Source organism: Platichthys flesus, chromosome 12 (assembly GCF_949316205.1).
Source record: "Platichthys flesus chromosome 12, fPlaFle2.1, whole genome shotgun sequence".
In the NCBI taxonomy this organism is placed as follows: Eukaryota; Metazoa; Chordata; class Actinopteri; order Pleuronectiformes; family Pleuronectidae; genus Platichthys; species Platichthys flesus.
In genome coordinates this window covers 23,291,217-23,314,186 of record NC_084956.1, presented here as the reverse complement: position 1 = coordinate 23,314,186, position 22,970 = coordinate 23,291,217, and the positions used below count along the sequence as shown (strand labels likewise).

Sequence of the window (22,970 nt, the reverse complement as noted above, 5' to 3'; positions counted from 1 at the left end):
GCCAGTGAAAATAGGAAGAGAACACTCAAGTACAACTCTGTGCTATGCTCAAAATACTCCAACACACCTCAGCAGAGCAATTTGGAGATTATAATGAGTGGGCCCACCTCCGTAACTCACCCAATAATATGTTCATATTTACCTTCTTATCACCATTATTACCAGAATTAGACTGAAATCAAAATAAGTTATTTTATAAGCATAAATAACGTCAGTGACTTTTATTCAGTTTTTACAATCAAAGTTGTTCAAATTCACTTACTGCTCTTTTACACAAACGATAGTAACCTGTATCGTTGAAAAGGTCCACCTAAATTCAAAGACTGGATTAAGAGGGTGTCAATGACTGTATATAAGAATAAATGACATGATAGCTCCCAAAACTGAAGCCTTATACTTGCTCAGATGGGTTAGCTGATGGGAGATGGACCAAATTACAAAAGTTTCCCGAGGATAATTTCTGCCATTTAATCCAGTTCTTACCATGCTAGTACATCTTTAGTCACCCTAATAACTTGTGATTAGTGTTGTTTTTGTTTTATTATTAAAGAGTAGAGTGAGCGCAGGACAGCTGGGGAGGGAGAATACTCTGACAGGATACCATAAAAGGTGACCAGGCCTATATAACACGCCTCTGCCCTGATACTGAATTGATGGTGCTAATAGTTTTGCAGCGGCAATGAACATTGAGTAAACCTTGTGATTTATAATGAGTCAAAAGAGTTTCCTCTAGTGTGGCTGTCTTTGTGTCCTCATCATGTACAATTGGATAATAGCGTTTGGTAAGGTAAGGGTTGCAAAATTACGGGAATATTCAAAGTTGGAACCTTGCCATGGGTATATACAGGAATATACGGGAATAAACTGGAAATGTTGTGGGTAATTTATACTTAATGTATTTACCTTGTCATATAAAGACATAAATATAAACATTTTGTTTGTCATAGGCTGATTTGAGCCCTGAGGAAACTTTGGCAGTTGGCTATATAATTCTGCATCTTTGTGTCATTCTTAACATAGGTCTTTGCAAAGTATTTGTAAATGTACACAGCCTTTCCTTCTACATTGGCTGGGATGAAATGTCTCATCACATGAGATAGTGCACGTGGCATTGTTCTGTAGAATAAGATGAGATAAAAGATTGTAAAAAAAAACGAATGCATTGCCATTGATATAAATAGTTAGCCAAACAATATAGCCGGACAAAATATTTTACAATTGATGGATAAATGAATAGAAATAGGCTAGCTGAACAGATGAACAATCCTCAATCAGCATGGTAATATATTTCCCCCAGTAATATCATCGGAACTTACCTGACTAGTCCTGCACACTACAGCAGGGCTATTGAGGCCTGCTGTAGTGTGCAGGATGCTGGGAATTATCTGTACATGTGATGGAGAAATGCACAGTGCAGGGTTGAAATTCAACGTGAAGCGTGTGCTGCATTCAATAGATCTTTAAAATAGAGTTTTGAAGGACGTTTTTATGGCTCAGCGGCAAATTGTCTCCTGCCCCTCTCACAGCAGGCAGCTCACTCCCCCGCCCATCTAGAAAACTCCTGTGTGAGTGTTTGTGTATCAGCTGCTGAGGGAAGAGACTCAGAGAGCATAAGTTGACAAGAGTTCAGTGAGGGTTATTGACAGATTGTACATATTCTTTGTGAACGCTGAACTGAACCAATCAGTTTTCAAATGATGAACTTGAGCGGCGTTCACTCCAGCGAGATATCACCCAGCCCCAATTTGATGACTGATGTCCTGCTTACCTGTTAGTCTGGTCATCATCATTGGTGCCACCAGTCAGGTACAGAAGGACCCGTCTCTCCAGATAGGCCTCAATGTCCTCCCCTTCGTTGCAATTGCCATCTTCGCCAAGCAAATCCAACACCTGGGGGCTCAGCAGAACCGCCTCGAAGTCTCCCTCCATTAAGGACTCCAGCAGAGAGCCTGCATCTGGAACAGGAAGTTCGGTAGCATTAGCTTTCTCTACAGTGGTTACTCATTTAGTTTAGTTCCTGTGACCACATTGGAACAATGTCATTAACATCAGGGAAACTTCTTTTTGCACACTCACCTGAAAATTAAACATAAAACCTATGGAGGACCATACATGACATAAGTAAAAATAAATAAATAAATAAATGTATAAATAAATACAGAAATAAATAAATAAATGAATAAATAAAAATGGAAATAAATAAATAAATACAGAAATAAATAAATATGTTAATACCAAAAGAAATGTCAAAAGAAATGTCTTAAATATATTTTAACATTTATTTTTTCCCTGATACATTTCCTTTGCATTTGCAGTGTCCTTATGCTAATGAGAAAGGCAGGCCTAACCGCAGTCTCATGCAGGATTGGTCACAGGAGTGTAATGATCCAGCCCTACTACTTCTGCCTTTCAATGCTGGTGTCCAGTAGCTGTTTGCAGCGTTGAGCCAGTTCACACTTAAAATGAACTAGTTCAAGTTCAGAGGGTTAGTTAAGGTTATTTTTTATTGGGATGATTTAGGTGTCAGTAGTCCTGACTGTGAGCGTCACGTCTCGTGTTGTACTGAGCACAAGGAGCGAGCCGAGAGGAGGAGGAGGAAACAGAAACTCCAGCTCGGTACAAACCACCTGCAGCCTCTGCTCTGATCATGAAGCCGCTGATCTCTGAGCAGATGTGACCAGAGAAGCTCTGTGTTTCCACTGTTTCCACTGTTCCACAGAGTCACTAACTGGCTGCTTCACGGTGAAGAGCTCAAGTCTCAGTTACTGCCTGTGTCTCTGAGCGAGTGTGTGGCACAGCGCAGGGGCTGTGTGTGTGTGTAGCTCAGTTGACCAATCCTGCTCGAGACTGAGGTTAGGCCCGCCTTTCTCATTCGCATAAGGACACTGAAATCGAAAAATAAAAGTTGGAATAAATGTGGAAATAAATAAATAAATATGGAAATAAATGCAGAATTAAATAAATCAATGTCTTAAACTTATTTCCACATTTATTTATTTATTTCCACTTTTATTGCAACTTTTATTTATTTCCACATTTATTTATTTCCACATTTCAGTGTCCTTATGCTAATGAGAAAGGCGGGCTTAACCTCAGTCTCGAGCAGGATTGGTCAACTGAACTACACACACACACACAGCCCCTGCGCTCCGTCACACACTCGCTCAGAGACACGGGCAGTGACTGAGACTTGATCTCTTCACCGTGAAGCAGCCAGTTAGTGACTCTGTGGAACAGTGGAAACAGTGGAAACACAGAGCTTCTCTGGTCACATCTGCTCAGAGATCAGCGGCTTCATGATCAGAGCAGAGGCTGCAGGTGGTTTGTACCGAGCTGGAGTTTCTGTTTCCTCCTCCTCCTCTCGGCTCGCTCCTTGTGCTCAGTACAACACGAGACGTGACGCTCACAGTCAGGACTACTGACACCTAAATCATCCCAATAAAAAATAACCTTAACTAACCCTCTGAACTTGAACTAGTTCATTTTAAGTGTGAACTGGCTCAACGCTGCAAACAGCTACTGGACACCAGCATTGAAAGGCAGAAGTAGTAGGGCTGGATCATTACACTCCTGTGACCAATCCTGCATGAGACTGCGGTTAGGCCCGCCTTTCTCATTAGCATAAGGACACTGCAAATGCAAAGGAAATGTATCAGGGAAAAAATAAATGTTAAAATATATTTAAGACATTTCTTTTGACATTTCTTTTGGTATTAACATATTTATTTATTTATTTCTGTATTTATATATTTATTTCCATTTTTATTTATTCATTTATTTATTTATTTCTGTATTTATTTATACATTTATTTATTTATTTATTTTTACTTATGTCATGTATGGTCCTCCATAAAAACCCCTTACATATAAATGGATCGAAATAAATAGACCCAAGTGCCAAGCCATTGTTATCTTGGTCCTGTCTTTCATTTCTACATGTTTATAACACCTTGATTGTGGCTGTGTTTACTCTCTTCTGTGCCACAACCAATATTCATCATCAGGCTGCAGAATTGTTACACAGGCAGCTGGTTAACATCTACCGGAGCCTAAATCGTAACAGAACAGATTTAATTGGCTTAGCATGAGAAAGGAGCTTCTTTTTCTGTATTTTAGAATTGGCCCAGTTCAATGTACAATGAACAACAACAATCTGACAAATACCAATCTATATTTATAGATGTTAAAATATTATTGTACTTTCTTTGATTTGTTGCTGACAACACACGGAGAAGCAAAACCCCCAAAATATATTCAGGAACGAAACAGTATTTGATTTGTTTGTGTCAGTCCAGCCCCTAGCATTTCGCCACTAAGGGAGCTTTCACTAACCAGGGACAGGTCTGCCACTGATTTAGGTGAATACTAACTAGGACATTTAAGGCTCCCCTGATGCAAAAGGCCAATGTCCTGATAGCCAACTGTTCAATTCAGAACCACATTTAAATATTGAGTTGAATACTAATATAACTATAACACACAATTTACAAAACACTTTATGAATAACAACCAGCTCTACAATAATGTCATATTTTTATGGAACTTTTTATTATTGTTAGGGATGGACATGTCCTGAAGGACATATTTACCATGTGGCATCTATAAGGGCTAAGAAGAAAAATTATATCAATGGGTTCTTATAAAAAAATATTGTTATTCTTCCTTTTTCAATGTGTTTTAGTCAGACACAACCCATTGTGAATTTCTTTATATAATCCACCGCTCAGAGTATAGAATCTAACTCGAGATAAATGTGATCACTAGAAGTTTCCACACTAGAATTTAGCCAGAGGAGGCGGAGGAGATCTGAGTGAGCACTTATTCAAGGTTTGGATGCCAATTTATTTTTGGAATGTTCATGCAGGTGCAGGTCTCTAAATTTGAAAGAAATGATTCCTTCAGGTTGGTGATGGGTGGATGAGTCAAGCATTCGTGCAGATTAAGATGACGTCAGAGATGATCTGTGCATCTCTACTGTGCCCACGTTGAGTCCATAGTACCAATAGGGTCTCAGCATGCTCACACCAAGGCAGAGTTTCGGCCCACTCAGTCAAACCTTCAGATTAATCACATGATCCCTTAAATGTACCCTCTGCTTTAATAAGTAATGGCTGTGCAAATGGGGTTGTAAAGGAGCCGTGGAGATATTCATCACACTGCTGATCTAATGAAACCCTGGGGCGGCCACACTAGCAATAAGATGAGAGAGCGGACAAGGAGAAGAGGAAGGCTCAGGCTTTATGAGGGAGACAATCTAAACCTGAGCTATGGCCACATGTCTAATGGCCTTTCAGCTACCCTTCAAGCCTGCACATGAAATGGAAAAAATTATGAAAAGCAAGGCAGAGGCCCTCAAATTAGTCCATAATTCATAAAGGTTCAGCCAATGAGCTGCACATTATAAGGCAAACGCCGACCGGGCTACGCAACAACAGGGATCGAGATGACGACTCAGGTGCATCTCAGACCGGCCATTTCTTCCATGTGTACAGGAGACATTACACCTGAATAAGTTTCATTATTCTGGCTTTAACTCTTAGTTTTATTGCCCGGTGATCATCAAGGTGACATTTTAGAGGCTTCTTCTCTGTACACAGAAATGCACTTCTTGGTAGAAGCAAAGGTTACCAGCTATGTTTATGCGACATTACTACAATAATTCACGATTCACTTGTTGCCAGGGAATTGAGAAACAGATATAGAGTATTTTTTACTTAAAAAACCTTGAAATACCTCGGCTGCATGATGGATCGTTAGTAAGCAGTGTCACAGATTATTAAATACGTGAATTAATCCATTGAGTATTCCAGTTGTGTTTCAAAGAAGAAGCAGCTGACAGCCAATCATTTAAAAAGGAAAAATAAGTTTAGAGCCCTGAAAATAAAATGTGCAACCTTACACAAACACACAGTAGGGCTGCACCTATCGATTCATTATTTATCAATTAATATAACAATCTTTTTTTTGAGTAATCGGTTAATATAACGATTCATTTTTCGATTAATCTAACAATTTTAATAATATATCAAATTAAAACATAATGAAATCGATGATGTCGATTACATTAACGTGTCGTCCAAGTCCTAGCACACAAACGCACTGGTCTATGAAAGACAAGAACCCCATTTCCACCCATTATTATCAGAGTATTACAGGGGACTGGGATTTAGGGGACAACTAACAAGCATTCACACAATTGCTCTAAATGTAACAGCAGATCAAAATACGTAAAGTAGCTAGGAAAAGCAGGTGGACTGGGCCCATCCTGGTGTCGTCAGGGTTAGCAACCTGGACTCATCTTGAGGGACCACAAGTAAGAACAAGTCAAAGGTCACATGACGAACACAAATCAGAATTATCTTTTTTTTTGTAGCTTTGCAAACAAGTCTCCTCTTAAACAACGTCTGTAAAACTCCATTCAGATTAGCCTTTTAGCTCCATATCCAAAATAATCCCAATCTATATTTAACACTCCTGAAGACATAAATCAGAAGTACAATGATCACAAAACATGCTCGAAGGAATTGTTGTATATTTATAAAATACACAATTTAACTGCATTTCAGCTGTTGGCAAGGACAAAATGGGCATCAGCGACTAGTACTCAAGGCTGTTGTCCTTTGTCGTCTCCTCCAGAGAATCAAATCCTCCTTCAGGGATCCCAATTTGACTCAGAGAAAGTCCGAAGGGATCTCCGGAGTTCAGTGCATGAACTCCGGAGATCCCTTCGGTCCAGCCGATGGGTTCCGGAGTTTCTCCATAGTTTGCCTTTCACACACAGTCCAGACTCTGACAACATCAAAGTAATCTCCAGAGTGTCCAGGTGAGGGGTGGAGTAGCAGGCAGACGCTGGATGTTATGTGTTAATTCCACTGTTGAAATCTAAGGTTCTTGTTTGTATCTCACACACACACACACCGGTGTCTCGACATTATAATTGGTGCTTTCTAAGTGTGTGGCTACTCTTTTTCATCCGGAGATATGTTTTCTTTTTTTCTATATTTAAAAAAATCGTTGTTAAAAGGTGTACTCTCTTACAGTGCTTTCTAACATGGGCTAATCAGACATTCCCTGGAGTTTTTTTGTCACGTTTCATTACACCTCCCATTCTGACCGAAATGGAGGCTCAGACCCATTTCCGTCGGAATGGGTCATTTCACACCGAAATGACCAGAGTTGATAGCGTTCCAGTTGCACAGGAACAATGATTACATTAGCCAGCTAGCCCTTGTTAGCAGAAATAAGCTCATTATATCGCAAAATGCGGCATTGCACGCATATTAACGCTGTAATATCACTTCCACAAACAGGTATTGCTCAGTACTATGTGTACGACATATTTAATGACAGAAGTTCTAATAAACAGTAAAAATCACAGCTTTCACTACTGTTGACATACGAAACGGCCAGCTGACCTTCCGACTTGAAATTCCGACTCAAGGGGGCGTTCTAGTTGCAACTTCCGACTCTGAGGTCACAAATTCCGAGCTCCGAAGTTCAAAGGTCCAGTGTAAGATTAAGCTGAACGGGATCGATTGGCAGAAATTGAATATAAAATAGTCCGATCTAAATAGTTTGAATTGCTGTTTTTTTTACCTTAGAATGGGGCCTTCATATTTAAATAATTAGGGCCCGAGCACCGAAATCGGTGGGAGGCCCTATTGAAATTGAATGATTATTAGGGCCCGAGCACCAAAATCGGTGGGAGGCCCTATTGAAATTGAAATGATTATTATTTAGGGCCCGAGCACCGAAATCGGTGGGAGGCCCTATTGAAATTGAAATGATTATTAGGGCCCGAGCACAGAATGGTGAGAGGCCCTATTGAAATTGACATGATTATTAGGGCCCGAGCACCGAAATCGGTGGGAGGCCCTATTGAAATTGAAATGATTATTATTATTAGGGCCCGAGCACCGAAATCGGTGGGAGGCCCTATTGAAATTGAAATGATTATTATTATTATTAGGGCCAGAGCACCGAAACCACCGAAATCGGTGGGAGGCCCTATTGAAATTGAAATGATTATTATTAGGGCCCGAGCACCGAAATCGGTGGGAGGCCCTATTGAAATTGAAATGATTATTAGGGCCCGAGCACCGAAATCGGTGGGAGGCCCTATTGAAATTGAAATGATTATTATTATTAGGGCCCGAGCACCGAAATCGGTGGGAGGCCCTATTGAAATTGAAATGATTATAATTATTAGGGCCCGAGCACCGAAATCGGTGGGAGGCCCTATTGAAATTGAAATGATTATTATTATTATTATTATTTTTCTCTGTTTAAACTCATTGGCTTTTTGAGGGCTTTAATGTGCTCAAAAAGTTGTAGGAGTTTGCAGCAAATTCGAAGGCGGCGTAAAATTACGTATTCTGGAGTATTTTGAAAAGGGCGTGGCAAAATGGCTCAAGAGCGCCACCTACGGAAAAGCCCCTCATTTAGCATTCAACGATCCTTCAAAAAAACAGACTAATGTGTATCATGACAAGATGCACAAAAAAGTCCATCAGTGCATTATGAATAACGCAACAGGAAGCCCGCCAGTTTGACTTTAGTGGCCATTTTGGTCATATTCCATATTTTTTCTTTGATGTACTTGTCGTACAGCTTTCATCAGACTCAACTTCAAATTTAGACGATCGTCATCACAACAAACTGGAGATCTAAAGTTATTGAAGGATTACGTTTTAGCAAAACCGTCTGACCGTGGTGTGGCGTTAAAGTTTGATGAAATGCCATCAAAACACAAGCTTCCATATTTCAGACATATTTTGTCCAATTGAGTCCAAACTAGACACATACGACAAGAGTCGCCACCAGAAGACATCGGTGCAGAAATTGTGACTTACAATCACAGCGCCCCCTGGTGGCAACAGGAAATGTCTTGTTTTTGGTACGTGTTATGTTTTTATGTACTACTCAGACAGCTTTCATCAGATCAACTTAAAAATTAGATGAGACTCTACAAAACAAGATGAAGATCTAAAGTTATCAATATTTAAACTTTTCATCATACCGTGTGTCCGTGGTGAGGTCTCAAAGTTCGACTAAACGCCAATATAAGCGAGCTTCTGTAAATTAGACATATTTTGTCCAATCGACTCCAAACTACACATATAAGACAAGAGTCGCGACCGGAAGACATCTACCTAGAAATCATGACTTAAAAGGAAAGCGCCCCCTGGTGGCATCAGGAAATGTCTTGTTTTGGTCATCTTACTCTTTGATGTATTTCCCCCCAGCCACTTTGCTAAACCATGTCAAACTGTGTCAAATTGGTCTCAAGATATTGATAATGTAGGCATAACATTACTGTGACTTTTCATCATGCGGATTGTTAATGGCGTGGCATCAAAGTTCATCAGCTCACCATGACAAATGAAACCCATTTTAACAGAGTTACCATGAACGCATCATGAGACCGCTTTCGGTTTGTTACGTCTCACACTTGGATGTATTTCTCCTCATTCACTTTGCTAAACCATGTCAAACTGTGTCACATGGGTCTCAATATATTGATAATGTAGGCATAACATTGCTGTGAGTTTTCATCATGCGGATTATTCATAGCTTTGCAGCAGACTTCTTCAACTCGCCATGACAAACGAAGTTCCATTTAACACAGCTGCAAGTGAACTCATCATGAGACTTTGAAAAAAGTTACAACGTCACAAGCTGCGGAGCTGTGGATCACGAAGAACCGGAGGACGGTTGGCGAGTCTGGATGAGAGGACGGCGTCTGAGGCACTGTGGACGTTGTTCGCTCAGCAGGTTAGAGTGTGGGACGCTCTCAAAGCTTTTTTCCCCTCTCCCGTCGTGTCTTTTCCTGTGTGAACTCTGCCGCTCTCAACAGCAGCACTGGCTATGAGCTAGCTCCTGCTAGCTCCAACGAAGCATCTCTCAACTTCTACTTAAGTTAAACGGACACTTCTGACTGACTGACTGACTGACTGACTGTGATGATAAGCAAAAGAGACTGTGGACTGACTTTGCAGAGTCAATTCCGTAGCGACATTGAGACTGCATGCTGGTGCACGTGTGATGTGTTGTACTGCATTTGTTTGATCTGTTTACTAATACTAGCTCTAAAAAATACTGTATAAGTTATATTTTGCTCCTGAATTGAACTGTGTCAAAGGGGTTCACATGGAAAATATATGTTCAATTATGAATATAATGAATATCGATAAAAGAGGAGATGGGACCCAGCCCGGAGGAAGCCCGGGGCCCCCGTCTGGAGCTAGGCCCAGACGGAGGGCTCGATGGCGAGCGTCTGGTGGCCGGGTTTGCCACGGAGCCCGGTCGGGCATAGCCCGAACAAACTACGTGGCACCCCCCCTCTCTTCATCTCATGGGCCCACCACCTGTGGGAAGACCCGTTGGGGTCGGGTGCGCAGCCACATGGGTGGCAGCGAAGGTCAGGGGTCTCGACGGACCAGACCCGGGCGGCAGAAGCTGGCTCTGGGGACGTGGAACGTCACCTCGCTGTGGGGAAAGGAACCGGAGCTTGTGAGGGAGGTGGAGCGCTATCAGTTAGATCTGGTGGGGCTTACCTCCACGCACAGTCTCAGCTCTGGTACCGTACTCCTGGATAAGGGTTGGACTTTATTCTTCTCCGGAGTTGCCAAGGGCGTGAGGCGCCGGGCGGGTGTGGGGATACTCATAAATCCCCGGCTGAGCGCCGCGGTGTTGGAGTTTACCCCGGTAGACGAGAGGGTCGCCTCCCTGCGCCTAAGGGTTGTAGGGGGGAAAACTCTGACTGTTGTTTGTGCGTATGCACCAAACAGCAGTTCAGAGTACTCGGCCTTCTTGGAGACCCTGAATGGAGTCCTGTATGGGGCTCCAGTAGGGGACTCCGTACTTCTGCTGGGTGACTTCAACGCCCACGTGGGCAACGATGGAGACACCTGGAGAGGCGTGGTGGGGAGGAACGGCCTCCCTGATCTGAACCTGAGCGGTCGTTTGTTATTGGACTTCTGTGCTAGCCATGGATTATCCATAACAAACACCATGTTCGAACATAAGGGTGCTCATAAGTGTACCTGGTACCAGAGTACCCTAGGCCGAAGATCAATGATCGATTTTGTGATCGTGTCATCTGATCTGAGGCCGCATGTTTTGGACACTCGGGTAAAGAGAGGGGCGGAACTGTCAACCGACCACCATCTGGTTGGGAGTTGGATCAGGGAGTGGGGGAAATTTCCGGATAGACCTGGTAAGCCCAAACGAGTAGTGCGGGTGAACTGGGAACGCCTGGAGGAGGCCCCCGTCCTAGGTATCTTCAACTCACACCTCCGGCGGAGTTTTTCTGGCATTCCTGTGGAGGTTGGGGGCATTGAGCCGGAGTGGGCGGTGTTCAAAGCCTCCATTGCTGAAGCTGCGGCGGCTAGCTGTGGCCTCAGGGTCTTAGGCTCCTCAAGGGGCAGTAACCCTCGGACACCGTGGTGGACACCGGTGGTCAGGGAAGCCGTCCGATTGAAGAAGGAGGCCTTCCGGGATATGATATCCTGGAGGACTCCTGACTCGGTTGCAGGGTACCGACAGGCCCGAAGGGCTGCAGCTGCTGCCGTGTCGGAGGCTAAGCAGCGGGTGTGGGAGAAGTTCGGAGAGGCCATGGAGAAGGACTTTCGGTCGGCACCAAAGTGTTTCTGGAAGACTATCCGGCACCTCAGGAGGGGGAAACGGGGAACCATCCAAGGTGTGTACAGTAAGGATGGGACTCTGTTGACCTCAACTGAGGAGGTTGTCGGACGTTGGAAGGAACACTTTGAGGAATTCCTGAATCCGTATAACACGCCCTCTATGTTGGAGGCAGAGCTCGAGGTTGATGGTGTTTCATCGTCAATTTCCCTGGTGGAGGTCACTGAGGTGGTCAAACATCTCCGCAGTGGCAAGGCCCCAGGGATTGATGAGATCCGGCCAGAAATGCTAAAGGCTCTGGGTGTTGAGGGGCTGTCATGGTTGACACGCCTATTCAACATCGCGTGGGAGTCGGGTACAGTGCCAAAGGAGTGGCAAACCGGGGTGGTGGTTCCCCTGTTCAAAAAGGGGGACCAGAGAGTGTGTGCCAATTACCGGGGCATCACACTTCTCAGCCTCCCTGGTAAAGTCTACTCCAAGGTGCTGGAAAGGAGGGTTCGGCCGATCGTCGAACCTCAGATTGAAGAGGAACAATGCGGTTTTCGCCCCGGACGTGGAACTAAGGACCAGCTCTTCACTCTCGCAAGGATCCTGGAGGGGGCCTGGGAGTATGCCCATCCGGTCTACATGTGTTTTGTGGATCTGGAGAAGGCGTATGACCGGGTCCCCCGGGAGAAACTGTGGGAGGTGCTGCGGGAGTATGGGGTAAGGGGGTCTATCCTCAGGGCCATCCAATCCCTGTACTCCCAAAGCGAGAGCTGTGTTCGCGTCCTCGGCGGCCAGTCAGTTTCGTTCTCAGTGGATGCTGGTCTCCGCCAGGGCTGCGCCTTGTCACCAATCCTGTTTGTGATATACATGGACAGGATATCGAGGCGTAGTCGTGGTGGGGAGGGGTTGCAGTTCGGTGGTCTGAGGATCTCGTCACTGCTTTTTGCAGATGACGTGGTCCTCATTGGATCATCGGCTTGTGACCTTCAGCACTCACTGGATCGGCTGGCGGCCGAGTGTGAAGCGGCTGGGATGAGGATCAGCACCGCTAAATCTGAGGCCATGACTCTTAGCAGGAAACCGATGGATTGCTTACTCCGGGTAGGAAATGAGTCCTTAGCCCAAGTGAAGGAGTTCAAGTACCTTGGGGTCTTGTTCGCGAGTGAGGGTACTATGGAGCGTGAGATTGGCCGGAGAATCGGAGCAGCGGGGGCGGTATTGCGTTCGCTTTACCGCACCGTTGTAACGAAAAGAGAGCTGAGCCGCAAGGCAAAGCTCTCGATCTACCGGTCGATCTTCGTTCCTATCCTCACCTATGGTCATGAGGGCTGGGTGATGACCGAAAGGACGAGATCACGGGTACAAGCGGCCGAGATGAGTTTTCTCAGAAGGGTGGCTGGCGTCTCCCTTAGGGATAGGGTGAGAAGCTCAGCCATCCGTGAGGAACTCGGATTAGAGCCGCTGCTCCTTTACTTAGAAAGGAGTCAGCTGAGGTGGTTCGGGCATCTGGTAAGGATGCCCACTGGGCGCCTTCCTTGGGAGGTGTTTCAGGCACGTCCAGTGGGGAGGAGACCTCGGGGAAGACCCAGGACTAGGTGGAGAGATTATATCTCAACACTGGCCTGGGAACGCCTCGGGATCCCCCCGTCAGAGTTGGTCAATGTGGCCCGGGAAAGGGAAGTCTGGGGCCCCCTGCTTGAGCTGCTCCCCCCGCAACCCGACCCCGGATAAGCGGATGAAAATGAGATGATGAGATGTTCAATTATGTAAAGGGTGATATTTGTTACTATTATACTAATGGAGATTTAGCACTTGCTACACATTGTAAGAGCAGCTGTTCAAAGGAGCACTACGTCTTTTAAAGCTCTTTATTCAGAGTCACGGTGTTGATGTCCTGTCACGTGTTACAGTGAAAAATAACCGTGTCTCCCACCTTCAGTATTTAAATCGTTAATCTCAGACAGACTTCACTGAATTCTTTTGTTAAATATGAGTAAGTCATAGCATTGCAACTTTACAAGAACAAACAGTGTCATACAGAGTTGTAGGCGTATATGCACTACCTATTTCCTAATCTGAAATGATTATGATCTGATTAACTTTGAATTAATATTTTATTTTTACCATGTAAAAGTCTGTTAATTACTTAACCTGGCCCATGTATGACTTTACATATCTGTGTATTGGTTTTATGTTCCTCTAGAAGGTCCAACTTGACACACAACTTGAATCCAACCAGACTGAACACTGACTCCAGGTACAGACCTGATTTCATAACTTAAAAACAATCAAAGTATTGCACATAATACATAATGTATTAAATTATAATGAAATACTTTTAATGTGAAATAGCTCCATACTAAACATTCATTGTCATGGTAGTGCACGTTTTAATCCAAAAGCATATTCAAATACATAGTTGAATATCCACAGAACATAAGAATACACACTTTGTTCATATGTAACTCTTCCTCTACATAATGACGATCACTTTCATGTTTCCTATCATTTTATTAGGGACGGACAAGCCTGAAGGAAACAGCTGTGATGACCATGTTCTGTCTCTTATGGCAAAGCAGAAATATAAAACACTGGGTTCTTATCTAAAGTGTATCAAATCAGATGTCCACCATGTTGCTGCTGAGGACATCAGGTGCTGCAGTTCTTCATCTATGAAGAGAAAAAACGCACTGTTAAAGAATGTTTTGTGTTGTGTATAAAGCACAACAGATTTCAGATAGAACCGTTGGTCTTGGTTTGTATCCTCATGGTTAAATGTACATATTTTAAGTCCCTTCTGATAAAAGTACTGAAAGAAATACAACATTGTACAAATAGATAAAATGTCTTTCTACCTCATCAGTACTATTCAAGGTGATAATCTCCCACAGACCTATTGATAACAGTCCGTATCAAGTCTTTCCACTTCTCTGTGTGAAAACATAATTCTATAATTAATTTGAAAACTGTTTACAACACTGATGTGTGGAGATTAAAATCATACCTAAACTGTCTAATTCACTGTAAAACTCCATGACATTCGCAGGCCATCTGTAGTTAAGGGAGCAACGCATGGAGTGATGTGTAGATTACTAGTTTGATGATGCATGAGGAGAGGCGGTGGTCGAGTGGCAGAAACTTGGACTATGGGCAGAGAAGGTCTCTGGTTCGTCTTTGGTTCGACTCCATGGAGAGACAACAAAAGTCGAACCTGGTTTGATCTGTCCAAAAATCCAAGAGTCTCCCTACCCTCTCTAGTGCCCATGAGCAAGGCACGTCACTCCCCCAACATCTGCTCCACAAGCGCCGTACATGGTCGCTCACTGCTCTGTGTGTCCTGCAGCAGATGGGTAAAAAGCAGAGGTTAAATTTCCCTACCTGCATGAGTGTGCCTTTGCATGTCTGTGCATGTGTTTGGGACGAATAAATGGATCTTAATCTTAATCTTTTGACCAGCATGAAGCTGCAGATCTCCACCATGTTGCTGCTGGGGACATCAGGAGCAGCATTAATGAGGAGCAGAAGCGTACTGTTATGAATGTTTTGTGTTGTTTATGAAGCACCACATATTTCAGCTAGAACCGATGTACTAGGGTCTGGGTTTGTATCCTAATGGTTAAATGCACATACTTTAAATCGCTTTTGATAAAAAGTGAGAAAGAAATACAACATTGTACACATAGATAAAATGTCTTTCTACCTCATCTGTAATATTCAAGGTGATGATCTCCCACAGAGCTGTTGATAACAGTCCACATCAAGTCTCTCCACTTCCCTCAGTGTGAAAACATAATTGTATAATTAATTGGAGAAGTGTTTACAACACTGATGTGTGGACATTATAATCTTATCTATACTGTCTAATTCACTCTACAACTCCATGACAGACTAAATAAACGATGTGAAAATAGTAATGGCGGATATACCATCCTGTATCAGAATATTGGTGAAACATAGTTACTATCACATGAAACGTACACGTGTAGCGTATTGATAGTAACTTATTAAAAAAATATAGTCACAACCAAAACAAGACTGTGGAGTTAACTTGTTCAATCTGTTCATTAGACGTGATAAATAAACGGTAACTTTTATAACAATTACATATTACAAAAAACTTGAGGCATGTAAGCATATGATGATAGATAAAGCAATAGGTTATGTTGTATAGTTTGAAGGTTACTTAACTCTAGTTCAGCACCAGCAGCTGGCCAAAAGAAGTGGAGCGATCATCCTTGCAGCACAGGGCAAACGCAGGCAATGTGGAGACAAGCGCTTGGTCATCGAACGTTCTCTCTTCCCCGACCGCAACAGACTTGGAATTGCCTGTGCTCGGGCCCGTTAGTGCTACGATGTAGCCCCAGTTTATATTTACATCTGGAGCTTGTTCTCTTTACGGAGCCTAGACTGGAAACACTAAACATCATCGGAGTTTATAGGACAACTGAAAGCTTCCACAGGTTCTCTTGCATGTTTTGAAGTTGAGGGTCAAGTGAGGGGTATTCAGCTGCAACATGCAACTTTCCCACTAGATGTCACTAGACTCTATATACTGAACCTTTAATGGATTGCAGCAGTACTTGTAAGCTGGCAGAAGAAACACCAGAGATAGTCCTGAGACCCTCACCCTGACATTTGGGTCCTCACATACGGCCCCTGCAGGAGAATCTCCTGAATTGCTCCGGTGCATGTCTTGTCTGAAAGCAGTTGGAGTGTTTCCTCCATCTCTCCTCTGACACCCACTAATGACACGCGTATCCAATGCTAACACATGGGAAACGAATGGGAAACACATGGGCAGACACAGTGAGAGCAGCTCAACCTCCACACTGACGTCTCTCAGTACACGTCACATGTTGTGGTGTTTGTGTTTCTCTAAACAAACACCACAACTGCTGTTCAGCACGAGGGCAAACAACAATCTGTCACAGTCGTGACTTCAGCTCCATAAAGCTCCGTCTGGGTTGCAGCTGTCTCTCCACCTCTGGGCTCGCTGAACAGGGAATCAGAGCCGCTCACAACACCTTCAACTGAAGGTTGAAGGTGTTGAAGGTGTTGACAGAAGGTCTTCTGCCGGAGTTCTAACAGAGTGTGGCAGGACGCGGACACGCGGCAGAGCACAGCGCCGGCGGCGGGTTGAGAGTTGATGAAGAGAGAGGAGGAGTTTGAATTGTGGTTCTGGTGACACTGGCATCTCACTTTTCGCTATCGGTGACAAATGAATCGGTGTCGATCCATCGCAGCGTATGAAAGTCAGTCCTCCGAGCAGCGATTTCTAACACATTATACCCCCCAGTCCGAATGGAATACAGACAGTGGAAGGAATAGAGACAGTGGAAGGAATAGAGACAGTGGCAGGAATAAAGACCGGCTCCTAACCTGCAGTCCCGTAAACTCTCTGCTTCCATCCCGATGTCTCCTCGCTGGCTGTCAGAAAGCCCCGGAGGACGGGGATCTCCACGTCCAGCGGCATCACCGACGATCAGCACCGACGATCAGCACCGACTCCTGCTCACGTCCAGTCCGCGCTACTGCCTTCTTTCGGGACTCTACCGGATCCTCGCTGTGGCGCTGTGATAAGTCGGCGTTTTCTCGGTCTCAGACAAAATGTTTATGTCCACCCATGTGGCGCAAGTGGTATCAGTAAGCAGCCATGACAGATGCGCAATGCATTGTGGGAGGATTGATGACGGCTCGCACGGTGATGAGGCGCAGATCTTCGGCTGTCGATCAGACTGTGTAGTGCGGCGATAAGAGCGAGTCAACACTGCTGCCTTCTACTTAGCATTACATCATATGGATATATTCCTAGTGAACATTATTCACGACAAAGCACAGATCAATTCACTTAACCCTTGTATGGTGTTCGGGTCTGTGGGACCCGTTTTCAATGTTTGCTAAAAGAAAAATGATGCGATAAATATTTTTTTCAACCTGAGACTCATTGGCCTTGGCTCATTTTCTGTGATGAACATATAAAATAACATATTTTCAGTGACTGTACACTGTACACCCCCCCTACACATTTACATTACATATGAGGTGTTCGGGTCCACTGGACCCAGGATTACGTAAAGTGTTAAATTGTACATTTCAAGCACCTCTGCTCCCACATTCCTGCACATTTTACGTTAAAGTTCTCTGCCAGTTCCTGCATCTCACAGGGATTCTGTTGATTCCCCTTTGGACTTGAAAACTCCGGCAAGGATAAGAACCTCAAAGTATGGAAATAAATGGGTTTCGTCCATCTCATTCCAGCTTTTTACGAAAACACGCTGTCCCTCCAAATTAGTGCAATCCAGAATGATTTTCGTAATGAAAAGCTAAGAAGTCTTGATGTCCTGCACGAGTCACTGCTATCCGTGTCTGCCCTGGTTGCATCCTTATTGAATTGGTAGCCATGCGGGGTGGCTAAAGGGCAAAAAGACAATTCAATTTCATAATTTTTTGACATCCATATGTTGGCTGCTGATGGCCTGGCCTGGATTTGGGACTGTCTACAGATTCACTTTTTACGTAGCTGGCTGAAGGTCAATCTCATCCTCTTCTTCAAACTCACTGTCAGACTCTGAATTGACAGAAACATGATCTTCATATTCTCTACTCTTCCCTTCATTGACTTCCAAAGATTTTCTCTCTTCAAAAATAATTTTTAAGGCTTGTTGTATCCCGCCCTTGTTGTATATAAAATATAGATGTTTCATGCAAGACAGAGGATCTTGCAGGAAATCCCGCCCCCGATATGCAAATTGGGGCCGGGATACAACAAATAAATAGCTTTGACAATCGGGCTCCTTATCACAATCCTTGAAGATGGCAAATAGGTTCTCTGCTCAGAGGGCCTTAGAAATGATTTTTGAAGAGAGAACATCCTTGGTAGATAATGAAGGGGAAGAGTTTTCAGAATATGAAGATCATGTTTCTGTAGATTCAGATTCTGACAGTGAGCTTGAAGAAGAGGATGAGATTGACCATCAGCCAGCTATGAAAAAAATCCATCTGCAGTCAGGCCCAAATCCAGGCCAAACGTTTTTTCCAATCATATCTTGATTGTAATTGATGTTTCTTTTTTTTATTGCATTTTTTCACAAAAAACGAAAAGCACTCTTTTTCATAAATGTGATTTAACAGGGGTAAATAACAAATATTAACCATATATGCTGTTTATATTGCTTGTAATTGGGATAAAGTAAACAACTGTTAAGTATTTTTACATAAATTGTTGTAGCTGTATTGATTGAAAGACCGAATAATGCAGTGGGTCCACCAGACCCGCGAACATTGGCTGAGTGACCAAAACACGAATGCCATACAAGGGTTAAAGTGTATGTGGCTATAACCGATTAATACAATGAACTATACTGTTATTACTACATATTCACTATTAATATAACTGAAATAGCCTTTTTGATAATAATAAACAAGCACATTTGTGTAATTTCAGCGGGGCTTTAAAGATAAATAAGGTCTTCATGAGAATATTCAAAATTTTTTTTAACAAAAATAAAAAAGCCATTTCACGAACAATAACAAAAGATGTTTTTTAGTTTTTTTATCCCGGAACAACCAGATACAGGAGGGGAGACCATACCTGGGTTTAGACCAGTGGTTCTCAAAGTGGGGAGTGTGCCCCCTGGGGGGGCGCGGACACTCTCCAGGGGGGGACCGATGTCAGAGGTGAAAAAAAACGACTAACGACCTGTCACTGGTTCGTGAAAGCTCCGTCAGTGGCGAAAGGCTAGGGGCTGGACTGACACAATCAAATCCACACATACAAACACACTCACAAGACCACGGCGTTGCAATTACAACTTTATTAACATCACACACACTGTATCAGCAAACAGATGCGTATCAGCAACCGATGCGCCAGTTGCGAAGAAGCCAAAGCTTCGCAAATATGACGAGAGCTATTTGCAGATTGGTTTCACCGTCCCTGGCACGACTGAGAAAGGCTCTCAGTGTGTTTTGTGTGCCGAGGTGCTGGCAAATGACAGCATGAAGCCATGCAAATTAAAAAGGCACCTCGACACCAAACACCCGGACTTGAAAGAGAAGCTGTGGACTTCTTTAAACCTAAACGTGATGGCCTCCAGAAACAACAAACCACCATCTCCAAGCATAGCACTGTCTCCAAGCAGTGTCTGGAGGCATCATATGTAGTCGCTCATAGAATTGCTAAGCTTGGCAAACCCCATACAATTGCTGAAACAATGATTTTGCCGGCCGCGCAAGACGTGTAGAATAATGATAGAAGACAGTGCAGCTGCTAAACTGGGTCCCATCTCCTCTTGTATCGATATTCATTGAGGGTTTTTGAACCATTCTTAGTCTGGCCCCTCACCTGAGACCACTCTGCCATGAGAGACCCTACCAGGAGCACAAGGCTCCAGACAACACAGCCCTCAGGTTCACAGGGACACGCAAACCTCTCCACCACGATAAGGTGACGGTTCAAGGAGAGGCTCACCTTGACATGTCATATCAATAACCAGGGATGGGCAAAAATACGTCAAAATACATATTACCCCTCAAATACATGTATTAAAATAAAATACAAAATACTGGTGCCAGAAAATGTAACAAAATACAATACATGTATTATGTATTTTAAAATACAGGAAATACTTTTTTCTGGATGTTCAATTTGGTATAGCAGAGCATTCAGGTTTGGGCTATATAATGTACACAAAGCTCTGGTGAACCCCACAAAAAGGAAAAAAACAGTCACAGAATGTCAGTGTAACTATGCAAAGCTATTCAAAGACAACAACTTGATTGATTATGTATATACATATTTTTTAATGAGACTTAACAGCCAATAAACTTTGGCTTTGTATCAACAAGAAAATATTTATCACACAACAATAGCATCACACATTAGGCCTATGTATACTATAAAAGCAAAATATAAAACCATTGTGCACAGGTAAAGAGCCTTAATAAAATACAAGTTCTGCACTGAAAAAATAAATAATAATAAAAGGTAAATAGTAAATCAAATCAAAAGTGAACAGGTAACTTAACAAGTTAGTAGCCTACTTACTTCTCTTTTACGAACTGCCGACCTTCAGGTTGGAGGACGACCACTCTACCCCTCAGCCACAGCCGCCCATGTATTACAGTGTTAAGTGTCTCATACACATTCACACTGACATCTTTATGACATAATAATCCTTCCAATTTGGTTCTTGAGACCCAACCACTGAGAAGCCAATTTAGTTGCCTTTAAGAAAAACTAGCTTTTCAAATATTTCTGGTGTTAACCGCCCCCTGTGCGGATGGAATATTATTCCTGCAAACGAGAACAGCCTCTCAACCGGAGCTGAAGAGGGGAGGGTTATGTTAAATCGAACAAAAAGGAGCTTGATGTGTGGTTACTGCTGAAAAGAAAGCAGGTATTTTCTGGTGTCCTCCAGAAAATGAAGGGTATCTATCTTCGCTTTGCTGTGGCGTGTGATCTCCTGTCTTTACTGGACTTAAGTTTCTTCAGCTGAGAAAGCAAAGAAGTCATCTTCTTCATCATCTTGGATGTTGGAGGAAGCCGTTTCACTCTCTGCCACCAGGCCAAGATCTTCAGCTGAGTGGAGCATAAGGTGGTGGATTCGTCTCTAACCCTTACTCTAACTGTCTTTGATTCGTGGAGAAAGTATTTTGAGTATTTTAAATACAAAATTACTACATTACTACAGTAGATGTGCACCGCAGGATGTGCGTAGGTTGCTCCGCAGGAGACGTGCGGCGCACATGTCCTGCAGCGCACATCACCTGCGTGGCACATCTCCTGCGTTGCACATCTCTTGCGGTGCACATCTCCTGCGGCGCACATCTCCTGCCGCACATCCTGTGGCGCACATCCCAGGCGCGCACATCTCCTGCAGCACACATCTCCTGCTGCACACATCTATTGCGGTGCACATCTCCTGCTGCGCACATCTCCTGCAGGGCAGATGTGCGCACAACTCCTGCTGCGCAAATCTCCTGCGGCGCACATCTCCTGCTGCGCCCATCTCCTGCAGCGCACATCTCCTGCAGCGCAGATGTGCGCACAACTCCTGCTGCGCACATCTCCTGCAGCGCACATATCCTGCGCCGCACATCTCATGCGGCACATATCCTGCAGCGCACATCTCATGCGGTGCACATCTCCTGCTGCGCACATAAATACAAAATATATTTACAAATAAAAATGTATTATATCTAACTATGCTAGCGCACATCCTGCAGCACATCTCCTGTAGCGCAGATCTGCACAAATACTGCGGTGCACATCCTTCGCCGCATATCATCCTGCGGCTCACACCATCCTGCGGCGCACATCATCCTGCATTTCTACTTTTAATTTCCTGTTGTGTTTCTAATTATTATTAATGTTAGTGACATTTCCTTTATAAATGTTTGGAGGTTTTATTACCTCTGCTAAGGAGTTTATGTTTTCATCTCTGATTTGTCAGTCAACAGGTTTATGTAATAAACTACTGGACCAATAACCACAAATTTTGCTAGACGGAAGCTGCATGGATCAAAGATGAACCTATACGGCTCTGTTGATCTCTACTGAGTGCCAGTCTAGTAAAATAATCTTGAATCTTCTCTCAAAAAACCTTTCCTCCCCCAAGGGGTTTGAAGTGTGAAGCTAATGAGGTGTTTTATAAAGCTGTGATCGGAAACATCAGACCAAGTGAATCCACTTTATTTTAGCATGAACAGAAAAAAAAGAAGAGAGTTTCATTTCACCGTTAGCAGCAGGACAACCTACTGGATTTTTCCTCTCATACGATGAAGGTTACTCTATCTCTTCAGTTACTAATAAAGCTCTGTTCAGTTAGACACACAGGGAAGAGCTGGGGTTAATAAAAATGCAAGACAATTCAAAACCAACACAAATTAGTCCTCCTTAGGTTTTACTCAACCTGCGTCCCTGAAATTCAAGTACGTGTCTCTTCTGTATTTCCAAAAACACTTTTAGCATTTTGACACAAAACACTGGCAATGAAAATGAATTAAACATGGACACTACAGGGGTTTATCAGACAGTCCATGCCCAACATACTATATTGCCATCTTTCTGCAGCACAAACCTGAGAAACGAGAATACATAACACATCAGTATCATTATTTAGTTTTCCATGGCTGTGACCAAACAGCTGCACTCCAGCTGTTGTCCTGAATGAGCTTAGCTAATGAAAGAATACTGCATAGTCACATGCAGTATGCGTTGAGAGCACAGCATCCTGGTTTAAATGTTAATATCAACACATATCCTTTGGTACTCTGTCTGCAACATGTATACTGTGTCAGGGTGAAAATTAAAATTAATTACAGTGCATACAGTACAA

General features: G+C 43.4%; 1 protein-coding gene and 1 long non-coding RNA gene across 2 annotated transcripts in view; both read right to left on the bottom strand.

Moving 5' to 3' along the window:
• The window catches only part of ttc27 (tetratricopeptide repeat domain 27), a 78,873-nt gene extending 61,571 nt beyond the window's left edge, over positions 1–17,302 (bottom strand). The window contains exons 1-2 of the mRNA XM_062400784.1: positions 17,011–17,302; positions 1,769–1,955 (exon numbers count right to left, since the gene is read on the bottom strand). Coding sequence (XP_062256768.1) covers positions 1,769–1,955; positions 17,011–17,104 — 281 coding nt within the window. The 5' untranslated portion in view covers positions 17,105–17,302. The remainder of the gene's footprint in view (positions 1–1,768; positions 1,956–17,010) is intronic.
• Positions 13,990–16,994, bottom strand: LOC133966060 (uncharacterized). The gene is made up of 3 exons (XR_009923915.1): positions 15,332–16,994; positions 14,881–14,968; positions 13,990–14,301 (listed from the first exon to the last, which is right to left on the bottom strand). It is a non-coding gene; the product is annotated as an uncharacterized LOC133966060 (long non-coding RNA).
• Positions 17,303–22,970: the final 5,668 nt, after the last annotated feature.